Source organism: Sorex araneus, chromosome 4 (assembly GCF_027595985.1).
Source record: "Sorex araneus isolate mSorAra2 chromosome 4, mSorAra2.pri, whole genome shotgun sequence".
Taxonomy (NCBI): Eukaryota; Metazoa; Chordata; class Mammalia; order Eulipotyphla; family Soricidae; genus Sorex; species Sorex araneus.
In genome coordinates, this window is record NC_073305.1 from 32,307,550 (window position 1) to 32,320,036 (window position 12,487).

The 12,487-nt window shown below is 43.9% G+C and overlaps 1 protein-coding gene across 1 annotated transcript in view; it reads right to left on the bottom strand.

The window, feature by feature from the left end:
* The window catches only part of SUSD5 (sushi domain containing 5), a 67,603-nt gene extending 58,978 nt beyond the window's left edge, over positions 1-8,625 (bottom strand). Inside the window, exon 1 of the mRNA XM_004603956.2 lies at positions 8,358-8,625. Coding sequence (XP_004604013.2) covers positions 8,358-8,448 — 91 coding nt within the window. The 5' untranslated portion in view covers positions 8,449-8,625. The remainder of the gene's footprint in view (positions 1-8,357) is intronic.
* Between the last annotated feature and the right edge of the window lie 3,862 nt (positions 8,626-12,487).

The following is a 12,487-nucleotide window of genomic DNA, read 5'->3' on the forward strand; positions in this document are numbered from 1 at the left end:
CTCCTGAGCACAGAGGAGAAACAATCTCGAGCGCCACTGGCCATGGCCCTTCCAAAAGGCAAAGGAATTGAAAAAAAGTCCTTGGCTTCATTGCTCCAAAGAAGATACATAAATAGCCAATGGGATGTGAAAAGGTGATCTCGATCACTAATCTTTAGGGAAATGTGACTCACCACAATGAAGTAATGACTATACACATATTAGGATGGTTATATTTTCTAAAACGTTGTCAAAACAATTTTTGGTGAAGATGTGAGGAAGATGTCCCTGTCTGACCATCACTGGATCCTAAGCCCGGAATACTTCCCACTAGAGGACAGAGAGTGGAGCCCTGGTCAAGCACTGCCAGAAGTGACTCAGAAAAAAGGTAAAATCAGGGTCCTGGGGGATATTTGTATGGTTTCTAGCAGCATAATTCACTATAACTGTAGGTGGGAACAGCCAAAGTGTTCAAGACCATTGAGAACATAATAGGATAAATGTGGCATATACGTACAACGGGAATATTCATCAGTCTTGAAAAGGAATAAAATTTCATTTCACTTCTTTGGGTTTTTAATCTTATGGTATATAATGCACCATAAAGGCTATACCTGGCCATGTTGGGAAGTCATGTGCTGGAGATCAAACCCAAGGCTTGTGTTCTATCATTTGAGTCACATCTCTGACCCCAAAAGGAAGGTAATTTGACAGATATGATGATATGAATAGACTTTGTAGGAAGTGGGGGGAAGCCCGTAATTTGGGGCCATAAAAAGTATGGCTCCATTTTACAGGAAGTTCTTAGAGCAATCAAATTTATAGGAAAAAGAATGGTGTTTTCCACGAATTTTTTTGGGAGAGGGATGGGCAGGCTGGAGAGTTATTATTTACTGGGTAGAGTTTTATTTTATTTTAAAAAAATTTAAAAATTTTCCTTTTTGGGTTACACCCAGTGATGCACAGGGGTTACCCCTGGTTCATGCATTCAGGAATTACTTCTGGTGTTGTTTGGGGGACCATATGGGATGCTGGGAATCGAACCCAGGTCAGCCACGTGCAAGGCAAACACTCTACCCACTATGCTATTGCTCCAGCACTCTGGGTAGAGTTTTAATTGGGAGGTGAAAAAGTTCTAAAGCTGGATAGTAGTGATGGGTATAAAATAATGTGAAAATTCTAAGAATTGTATTTCTGAAAGTGACTAAAATGGAAAAAATGGACAAAAATATGAGCACACACATTTCTTCAAAGAAGATATACAAATGTCAAAAAACAAATGCAAAGATTTTCAACATCATTAGTTATAGTAAAAGATAAAACCACACTAAAACCTTGCAACTTCTAAGATGGCTATAACAGGTAATTGATGATGGTGAGGATTACACAAGCTGCAAAACTAGTGATATAGGGGCTGGAGCGATAGCACATCAGATAGGGCATTTGCCTTGCACGCAGCTGACCCGGGTTCAATTCCCAGCATCCCATATAGTCCCCCGAGCACTGCCAGGAGTAATTCCTGAGTCCAAAGCCAGGAATAACCCCTGAGCATCACTGGGTGTGACCCCAAAAGCAAACAAACTAGTGATAAAATATATATTAGTTGAGCTGCTTTAGAAAATCATCAGGTTGTTTAAATTTTGGACACTGTGGTTTACAAACTATTACAAATAGGATTGATATATGATTGTGCCCACTATCAAACCCTCCACCCGGGTGTCCACTTCCCTCCACCATTGTCCCAGGGTCCCACTCTCTCCACCCCCATGGGGGAGCTCTTACTGAAGACAAGTTCTAGTTTCTGTTGCTCTGGGCATATGTTATTTCCCTATTCTTTTTCTTCGAATCCTGCATATAAGAGAGATCATTCTGTGCCTGCCTCTGGCTGTTTTTCAAGTGGTTAGACATAGAGTCACACATACCCTCACAATCACACTCTTGGCCAAATACTCAACATAATTGAAAACACATGTTTATATAAACTCACAAAAATGTTGTATGAGTGTTTGATAGCAGCATCATTTATAACAGTGGGCAAAAAATAGAATCAATCTAGTGACTATTAACTGACGAGTGGATGAGCAGAGCATGGTATATCTATAAAAGAGAACATTGGTTGGCAATAAAATAAGGTACTCATTTAAAAAAATTATAAGATATGCTAAGTAAAAGAACTTAATCATAAAAGTCCACATGCTGTATGATTCTATTTACATAAAAATGTACAGAGTAGGAAAATTCATAGAAATAAAAAAATAGATTAATAGTTACCTAGAACTTGGTGCATGGGGTGGGGAGGAAATGAAGAGTAGATGCTGATGGATACAAAGTTTATTTTTGGCTTAATGAAAGAGTTCTAAAATTGTGTGGTGATATATACCTCTGTGAGTACACTAAAAACCACGAAATCACATACTTTAAATGAGATAATTGTATGGCAAGTTAATTATACTTAAAGCTGTTACTTAAAAAGGCATTGTTAGAAAAAGATGGATTCTGTTAGGACAACAGTTATTTCATCAGTAGTATAAAAACTTTAAACACAAATAAACATCTCTAGATTACAAAAGGCAGTTATTAATAAAAATATAAGGAAAAAGAAAATTCGCAATCTTATAAAAATTGTAGTTACTATTCCTCTAGTAATTATGAAACAGAAAAAAAATTGAGAAGGATAAAGATACAAAACTAACAAAATTAACTACGCTTAAGGACCACTGCATAATACCATAGACTGCAGAATTCTGAAAAACCCTTTAGAAAAACTTCAAATAAACATTAATTTTAGGCACATACAGGACACTTGTAAAATTGGTCAAGCATTAGGCTATAAATGTGGAAAGTATGTAAAAGAATTTACATCTAAAACATATTCTAAAGTTTAAGAATATAAAATATAAAAGATAGTTCAAGCCAAAAAAGGTTTTTTAATTTCCAAAAGGCCTAAATTATACAAAGCATGTTTTCAAAGTCACAAAACAAATAATCTAACATTGTTTTGCATATCGCTTATTTACTAGGATTCAAATATTCAAAATCTTTTATAAATATTCATTAAACCAATCTTTATAACATCTCTATGACATAGGTGTTATCATTATCCTTATAGTTAAGTTTTGGTATTAATGGTTTGTCTAAGATTACACAGTTGGCAATAAAACCAGGCATTTTGGTTTTATAATAGTAAGCCTAACCACTGAATTATACTGCTTCTACAAAACAAAGGATCAACTAGGAAAATCCCCTTGTGTATGTAAATTACAAAACATACTTTTAAATGAACCATGAATTCAGAAGAGAATCCACAATTGAAATAATGCATCTTCACTTATGTGACAGAAACTTGTAGAAAAACTACAGTAGTACTTGAGGGAAATTTATAGCCTCAAATACTTTTAATACAAAAGAACAATGGTTGCAAATCGAAGATTTAATTTCTACCTCAAAAAAAAAAACCCTAAAGAACATAAAATTAAAGGTTTTAAGAAACCAGAAAGAAGGAAATAAAGACAGAGCAGAAACCAATGGATGAAAACCAGATGTACAATAAAGAAACTAAGATCCAAGGTTGCTTCTTTCCCCAGAATTGATAAACTCCCAGTCACACTGATGAGGACAAGAGAGAAAATATAAAAAGCAAAAGGGGATTTTTACTAAAAATCCTATAGATACTGAAAAGATATTGAGACATTATTAATATTAATACATTAATATTACTGTACATGACAATTTAGATCAAATGAGCACTTTTTTGAGGGTGGCATACTGGGCAGTGCCCAGAAATTATTTCTGACTCTGAGGTCAGATATCACTCGGATGGGCTCAGGGAGTCATATGGTGTACAAGAGATCAAACTCTGGTTGGCTGCATAGAATGCAAGCTTCCTACCCAAGTACTGTTGAAACAGTTCCTGGGCAGTTATTTTTTCTTTTTAAAAACAGAAACAGCACAATAGACACAAAATGAGTAAGAAAATTTAAATAAAATTTAGTTCTGTACTGAGTTCCTTCCCAAATGGGATTATTCTTTTCCTTCTCTTCTTCTTTCCAATAAATGTTTCTATTTTCTAAAAGAAAAGAAAAGAAAACCTAATATTCTTTCATTAAAGAAATTTAGGGGCTGAAGCAATAGCACAGCGGGTAGGGCGTTTGCCTTGCACACAGCGACCTGTGTTCAATTCCCAGCATCCCATATGGTCCCCTGAGCACCGCCAGGAGTCATTTCTGAGTGCAGAGCCAGGAGTAACCCCTGAGCATCACCGGGTGTGATCCAAAGAGCAAAAAAAAAAAAAAAAAAATTAATTCAGAGGGCTTCAGTGTTAGTATAGTACTTAAGGCATTTGCCTTGTATTCGGCCAACCTCGGTTCAGTCTCCACAACCCATCTGATCCCCAGAGCCCTGCTAGGAATGATCCCTAAGGGCAGAGGCAGGAGTGAGCCATGAGCAACATTGGGTGTGGTGCCCCCAAAATAAATACAATCTTTATGTATGAAAAAATTCAAACACAAGGACCCTCCCACCCAATGTAAACAAAGCAAAACAAAAACCTCTCTTTATAGAAGCCCTTTCAGAAAACAAAAGAAGGAAATAATTTTTCAGCTTATTTTAGGAACTACTATAACCCTGATGCTGGTATTTGACAAGAAGATACAAGAAATGCAAGTTATAAGCCAATATAGTTCATGAACATAGACTTCAAAGTTTGAATCTATTTTTCTCTCCCTCTAGACTCAATTCTAGGTTATATCTTCACATAGTAGATGCGTTCCCCAGGATTCCACTGACACACATGCCTTCAAAGACTATTTTACAATGATGAGACAATGTTCTCTCCAGTCCAGTTCTATTTCATTCACTCCACCTAGCTTCTAGCCTAATTCTTTCTAACCTGAATAAGTATAATAGAATACTACAGGTCTCTCTCAATCTAATATTCTCCCTGTAACACCACTGGGGTGATCTTTTCAAAACGCAAGTCTCATCAGTCACTCAATTACTGGAAAACATTCAAAAGATTCCTTTCCTTTTTTGGATTAATTCAAAACTTGGCCTACAGAGCCCCACAGTGTTGCACTCATACCAACTTCCTTAGCATCATCTCAAATCATTTCTACCCTGAAATCTTGGCTTGATCACATGTTCCTTTTATCTCTTATCACTTGTTCCATTTTTCTTGGCCACTCACAGTCATTGCAATTCTATTCTCTACCCTGGCATACACACTCTTCATTCCTCCTCTATTCCCAGCTCATTCTCAGTCACCTTTCAGAATTTACAACACCAAGTTAAAAAATCTCCTAAAAGCGGGGCTGGAGAGATTGTACAGCAGGTAGGACACTTGTCTTGCATGTGGCTGACCCAGGTTTAATCCCCACATCCCATATGGTCCTCTGAGCACCACTGGGGTGATTCCTGAGTGCAGGGTCAGGAGAAAGCCCTGAGAATTCCCAGGAATAGCTCCTTTAAAAACTCAAAATCTGTTAGAAGGGCTGGGGCTATGGCTCAAATGACATATGAACCACACCCCTAACATATGTAAGACCCTGAATTTGATCCCCACCACCAAGTGCTCCCCTTCCCACCAGAACCCTCAGGCCTTCAATGCCTACAGTGGTTCTTATAAAAAATCTTCAGTTTTATAATGGTGCCTTCTGTCCTTTCAATTCTGCATTTTACTGATGTAACTACTCACCAAGTAAATTCCCCCCCATTGGAGTTTAAGCTTACGAAGAGCAAGTAACTATTCCTTCTATCATTCTATCCTAAACAACAAAGAAAGTATTTTACCTATAATAGATATTCAGTATATTAGCTGTTGAACTAAATGGCTATTGCCTAAACAGACCTAAATTGCATTGTTAATGTGAACATTTTTTAGTTGTGAAATCTTTTTTGTTTAAAATATATTTTAAGTGTACAGTAGCATATCTTTCCATGCATAAGAAGCATATGTAGTTAGGGGCCGGAGCGACAGCACAGCGGGTAGGGCATTTGCCTTGCACGCAGCTGACCTAGGTTCGATCCCCGGCATCCCATAAGGTCCCCTGAGCACCGCCAGGAGTAATTCCTGAGTGCAGAGCCAGGAGTAACCCCCGAGCATTGCCAGGTGTGGACCCCCCCAAAAAAAGCAAAAAAAACCCCAACAAAACAAAGACGCACATATAGTTAGTCAAAAGTAAACTAAATAGGGCTGAGATTGTACATGCAAGGTAAGGTGCTTGCCTTGCATGCTGTTGACCCAGGTTCCATCCCTGGCACCATTTCTGATTCTCTGAGCCCATCAGGAATGATCCCTGAACACAAGTCAGATGTAAACGCTGAGCACAGCTGGGTGTGGCTCCAAAACAACAATAACAACAACAAAGTAAACAATTTCATTAAAACTGATATTACTGACTCATATTTGGAAAGAACTTTTGTCCAGCTCTCTCCAAACATCATGTCTGTAACACCTCACAGCTCAATGAAACTTTTCTTTCTTCTCCTCCCATCACTTTGGCACATACAAGCTAAATGTGGAAAGTGGTGGCCGTTGAGCATATATTTAGGAAAGAAAAAGAATCCTTTCATAATACAGGTTATAATTTCTCAATGGCCCTATTATAATGTTGAAGTCGAGAGTGGAGTTTCTTGAAAAGCTAGTGTACCTATAATTCTCCACTGGGAAAGAAGAAAGAAGGAAAGGAAGGAAAGGGGAGAATCAGACATTTCTGACAAGCTATAATGTATGCTTGGGGTACTTGTTACTTTCCTCCTTATCCAATATTCCTCCCTTTATATTTCTATGACTCTTATCAAACTAGATAGGCACCAAATGTCAGTCCATATCCATCTGGCATTCAACTTAAGCTGTTAAAAATAGGTGAAACTAAACACTCTTGAATTGCAGAGACAGTTTTAAAAGGAATGAAATGGTTATAATAGTGAGCACTGTTCGAAAGTCAATGCTTGCTCTAATTTATTCGACTTGCATTCCTTAAAAATCAGTTTCATTTTCATGACTTAAAGACAAGCAAAAAAGAAAAGACAATAAAAAATAAAATTGTTGATAGGCATGTGATTTCTTTTTTGGGTAAGGAAAATGTTGAGAATTAGATGGTGGTGATAGCTGTTCAATCTAAAAAACTGAAAGTCATCTATTGTACATCAAAAATAATAAATTTTATGGGAATCATGACTTAATTACAAACTTAACGAACACTAAAAGCCTTCAAAGTTAAAAAATGTTCTCTAGCACTCTAAAGAAAAGGAGAAGTAAGACATTCACTCTTAAATAGAAGCAGAGTTTATCAAGCTGGCACCTGGTACAAAAAAGTGGCAAGAAATTCTAAGATAATGCATGAGATTTCTCCTTTTTTTTTTCGATTATCAGCAAGCCTCTTTTTTTTTCAGTCTTTTGGCTTCACCCAATATTGCTGGCACAGTCACATTAAAAGAAAAAGTACCACAAAGAACCCTCAAGATAAACGCACCCATAATCAGCCAAGGGCATTTCTCCATTAGCCAGCTAACTTGCCCCGAGCTCCAACCTATTAGAACCCCCTCACACATGCAAGAACTGCGGGCTTTCTGTCTTCCAGATCCTGCTAAGCCAATTGGCGGGGAGTTCGGTTCTAAAATCACAATACAGCAGAATTCGTTTAAGGAAACCAATTAAGAAAGGGTTCTGATCCTGCTAATTTAAGGGAAGTTAAGTCTTGTGAGCTAAATCTAGTCTCAAAACAAGCGGATCTTGGCCCCGTGGACCTGGCTCCCGTGGTTTCCTCTCGTGTCCCTGGTCGCTGGCCGGCTCCCCTGCCTCCAAGGACGCTCACCTCTTCCCTTTGCCTAGCGGATGCTCACTCTGCTCTCACATCTTCCTGGACCAAGCCCCAACACAAGGGAGTCTTCTAAGCACCAGGCTTGCTGACAGAAACACATATTGCCGTTTCTGAGCCACCCCTGTGCTCCACCCAGCCGTGTGCCTAGGGTCGCTCCGGGCCGGGCCGGGGGCACCGACCTCGGGGCCTCTGGCGTGCAGCTCGGTGCGTCGCGCTCGCTCCTGGGTTCAGGGACGCCTTTTGCTCAGTGTGGAAGAGAAGGCGTTTCTCTGCCCAGGGGGTTCCGGGGGCACCCTTAGACGTGATTTCATGAGAACCAAACCCAACAGCCTGGGAACGGAAGCATCCGAGTGCGGAGCCAACGCACCGGCTTGCTGGGGCGCGCGCCCCAGATCGGGAGACTTCGGGGGCGCCGGAGACTTTGGGCGGGGGGCGGTGCGCGTGGCTCCGGTGGGACGGGAGGGACCGCTCCCCTCGACCCGGCTTCCAGGCTCGCTGCCTCCCGCCGCGGGCCGCTCCATCCCCCCCAGCCGGCCGCACGCGCACCCGGACACTCACCCTCGGCGCGCACGGCGAGGCGCGGGAAGCCCAGCAGGAGCAGCGCGGCCGCCCAGAGCGGGGCTCGGGGGCCGCGTCCCGGCGCCGCCATGGTCCCGGACTCTGCCCGGACGGACGGAGGGCGCCGCTCGGCCGTGCGCGCTGCGCTCTGCTCGCGCCTCTCCCGCCGCGAGGGAGGAGCGCGGAGACTCGCGGGAGGCCGGGGACACCGCAGCCGCCGCGCCGGGGGCCCCCCAACTCCCGGGGGTCTGGGCCCTGGCGCCGGCGAGGCGGCGGGAGCCGGACTCCGCCTTCGTGCCGGGCACCTGGAGGTCTCGGTGCCAAAAGAGGCTCCGCCGGGGCGGGGTGGGGGTGGGGGGCGGTGAGGGCGCGGGGGAAGGCGGGGAGAAGCGCGGGAACGGCGGCGGCAGGGAACCCCCCGCCTGCCCCCCGGACCCGCGGCCAAACGCTGACGCAGTCCGAGAGGCCGGGCTTCTCCGGCAGGCCCGCGGGGAAAGCGGTTCCGAACTCTGTCCAGCGGACGCCCTGCTGGGGAAGGGACCGCACGGAGCAGAGGAGGCTCGCTCGCACACTCGTGCCGAGGAGCGAAACGCGCGGTGCGGTCACGGCTCTGCCTTAGACGCCCGCGCCGAGGGTCCTCCCCTCCAAAACGTTCTCCCCGGGACGTTCCGTCGCCGCGTGTCCAGGTATCCGCTGACTTCGGCTCCGGGCGCGCCGGGAGACAGGTGGGTGCGCTGGGTGCTCCAGCTCTGGTCTTGGCGCTTCTGGCCTCCTGGAGGGGTTTGAGGCTCCAGGTTCCCAGGGCATTTGCGGCAGGGGCCCTGCCCTCTAGGGGCCCTTCCTTCCGCTGGAGGTTCCACCTCCACCCCCGGCCCCGCCCGGGTCTGTCCCGTGTTAAAGGAAGGTGGGTGCGCATGTCTCCAAGGATGCTTAGGGCTGGGGCCGCGAGGCACCGGATACTTCTCAAATTCGGTCCAGCTTGTCCCGCTCAACTAAGACGCACCACGCGGCCACCTGTGCCTGCTTCTGCGAGGGATTCCTAATGAGGGTCCAGTCAGTCGCGGCAGTCCTCACCACTCTGCAGTCTCAACGAAGTGGGACATTGGCCTGGGAGGATTGCTTACTGTGCTTGTCCCTGAGGGAGTAACAGGTGCCGTTTTCCCGACCACGTAATTCGGGGTTGTGGGAGGCATTTTTAGTTACCGTGACTTAGGATACTGTTGATAGGAATATTGCTACCTCACATTCACCACCACCACATTCCCATCCTCGTCCCTCCATCCCCCCTCCCCCCTATCCTCTCACCCCCCCTCCTCCCTCTTAGCTAACTCAGTCGGGACTCTCAGGGTCTGTATCTGGCCATTTTTGTTCCTTCACTGTGTTTCCTTACACTCTACATAGAGGAGAAATCATTCGGTATTTGTGGTTTATCATACGGGGCGACTTATTTCACCTAGCTCATGATACTGTCTACCTAGTTCCACCCACCCAGCAGTGAACTGCAGGATTTCATCTTTTCTGACTGCTGAGTAGTATTCCATTGTGTGTATATATTTCTACTTAACTGTTCTTGGACACTTGTTTTCCAAATCTTTTTTTGTTCGTTTTTTTGGGTCACACCTGGCAGTGCTCAGGAGTTATTCCTGGCTCTGCACTCAGGAGTTACTCCTGGCAGAGTCTGGGGGACTGTATGGGATGCTGGGTTGGAACTCCGGTCCCCGTGTGCAAGGCAAAATGCCCTACCCACTGTACTATCACTCAGGCTCTGTTTCCGATCTTGGCGAATGTGAATAGCACTGCAATGAACATAGAAGTTCAAATACTTTATGAATTAATGTGATTTTTCTTTTGCTCTTGAGGTAGATGCCAAGGAACAGAATGACTTGCATAATTTGGAGGGATTTGTTTGTTTTGGAGACACAACCTCATGGTGCTCAGGGCTTAGTCCTGGCTCTGTGCTCAGGGATCACCTCTGGTGGGGCTCGGGGACCATATGAGGTGCTGGGGATCAAACCCAAGTTGACTGTGTGCAAGGCAAATGCCCTATTGGCTATACTATATCTCTGACCCCACCCACATATGTATATATATTTTGTCTTGTTTTGTTTTTTTGGGTCACATCTGGCGATGCTCAGGAGTTACTCCTGGCTCTGTACTCAGGAATTATTCCTGGTTGTGCTTGGGGGACCATATAGGATGCCAGGGATCGAACTTGGTCGGTCGTGTGCAAGGCAAATGCCCTGCCTACTGTACTATCACTTCGGCAACCACATACATTTTGAAGTGCACTGAAGTTCTAAAGTTCTCACCTTTCCTTAGTCCTCCCCGGATTTCAGCCCCAAGACTATTACTAGTGATTTACTCCTTTATGAAATAAAGTGATGTACATAAAAACACAAATACTTTGGGCTGGAGCCATTAGTACAAGAATTTTGGTGCTTGCTTGCATGCGGCCAACTGCAGTTCAATCTCTAGCACCACATAGAGTCCCCCAAGCACTGCCAGGAGTGACTCCCGAGCACAGCCTGAGCACAAACCAAAATAAATGAATTTCAAAGATATAGCTACTCTGGGGTGTTAAATCTAGAGACATGAAAATCGTTCACATCTGAGTGTAAATGAATGTACTTAGTTCTTTCTCTCCCATCAGCGAACTGGCAGCCTGAGATGTGAGATTTCGCATGTCTGGGCTAGAGAGGATCTTTTAAAGCCTGGTTATTGCTGAGGTGGGAAGGGAGGGGCCGAAAGGCACCTGAAGCATCTACTCGCTATCCTTGAGCTGCTTCTAGCACTTTTAGACTAATCAGTTGGCTATTACTGTCCAGTTCTAATGGTATTAAAATTCTGTTTGTTTACTTTTTTTTGCCTCAATCTCTGTACAATCTCTCCATGAGCATCCCCACCCTCAATTTAAAAAATCTCCTCCTCGCTTCTGTCCTTTACTGTGTGGTTGTTAATAATGTTGTGGTGATGACCTGTCAGACGTGCTTCTTGACGCAGAAGCTGCACATCAGGCTGTGGGGTTCCGTGTATACCCAGGTTTGCTCTCCTCTAGTTGAGATGCTTGAACAAGTTGGGGTGTTCACAGGGGGCTGCTGCAATGCCTGTGCTTGTCAGAGCCACATTTCTTGGTGGTGCCACTTGCACGTTTTTGTAGCTTCTCTGCTCCCCACAGTGTCACCCCCCTTTTATTTTTGGTGTTTGTATACAGCTAGTTGTATTGTCACTAGAATTTGCTTGCAGTGCTATGGATCACAGACAACAGGCAGCCAGGATGGTACTTGGTTCACATATGGAACTCTGGGGATTTGAACTAGTGACCATATGCTTGCAAGGCACATGTGTAGTGTTCCTGTGGCATTCTCTAATTACATTTTATTTTATTCATCGTGTGTGTATATGTGTGTGTTGGGGAATCAAGTGTATTGGGGAGCAGTAGATTTGGGATCAAATATATTGGGGATCAAACTCAGGCTTTTACACATGTAACAACAGCTCTATCACTGAACAAGAGACAACTTTCTTTCACATATTTTTGGGGAGCACAGCAGTGTTGTTTTGGGGGGCTGCTTGCAGCTGTGTACTTGGGTGTTGCTCCCAGAGGTGTTGGGGATCACAAGGTGCCAGGATTCAAATCTGGATTTCTAGCATGCAATGCACTCATTCCACTGAGCTGTCTCTTCTGACAGCTTAGTGGGTTTATTAATGCATTTTATTTAGTTATTTATTTTGGGTTTTGGATCACACTTGGTAGTGCTGAGAGGATACTCCTAGTTCTGTCAGAGAACAATTCTAGCTACCAACTACCAGTTTATTGACACATCCCTGCACATTTACTGATGGAAGCATTTTTCACTTTGCCCACTGAAACCTCCCAAATTCGTCAGGCTAGACATTGTGGGGATGGGATACAAGACTTTAGTAGGTGAGTTAACTATGTGTCACAGAAGAAAAGTGCTCACTTCTTCCACCTCCGCTGCTTAACTCACAGACCATGTGTTATGTATGTAAGAGAAATGGCACCATATATGGGCTGCTGTTTCAGATACACACAATATTGTGAGTGCCTGATATCCCTATCTGATTACCCAATGATGTCACCTTTCTTCTGTCAAGGTTCTGCTTCTCGC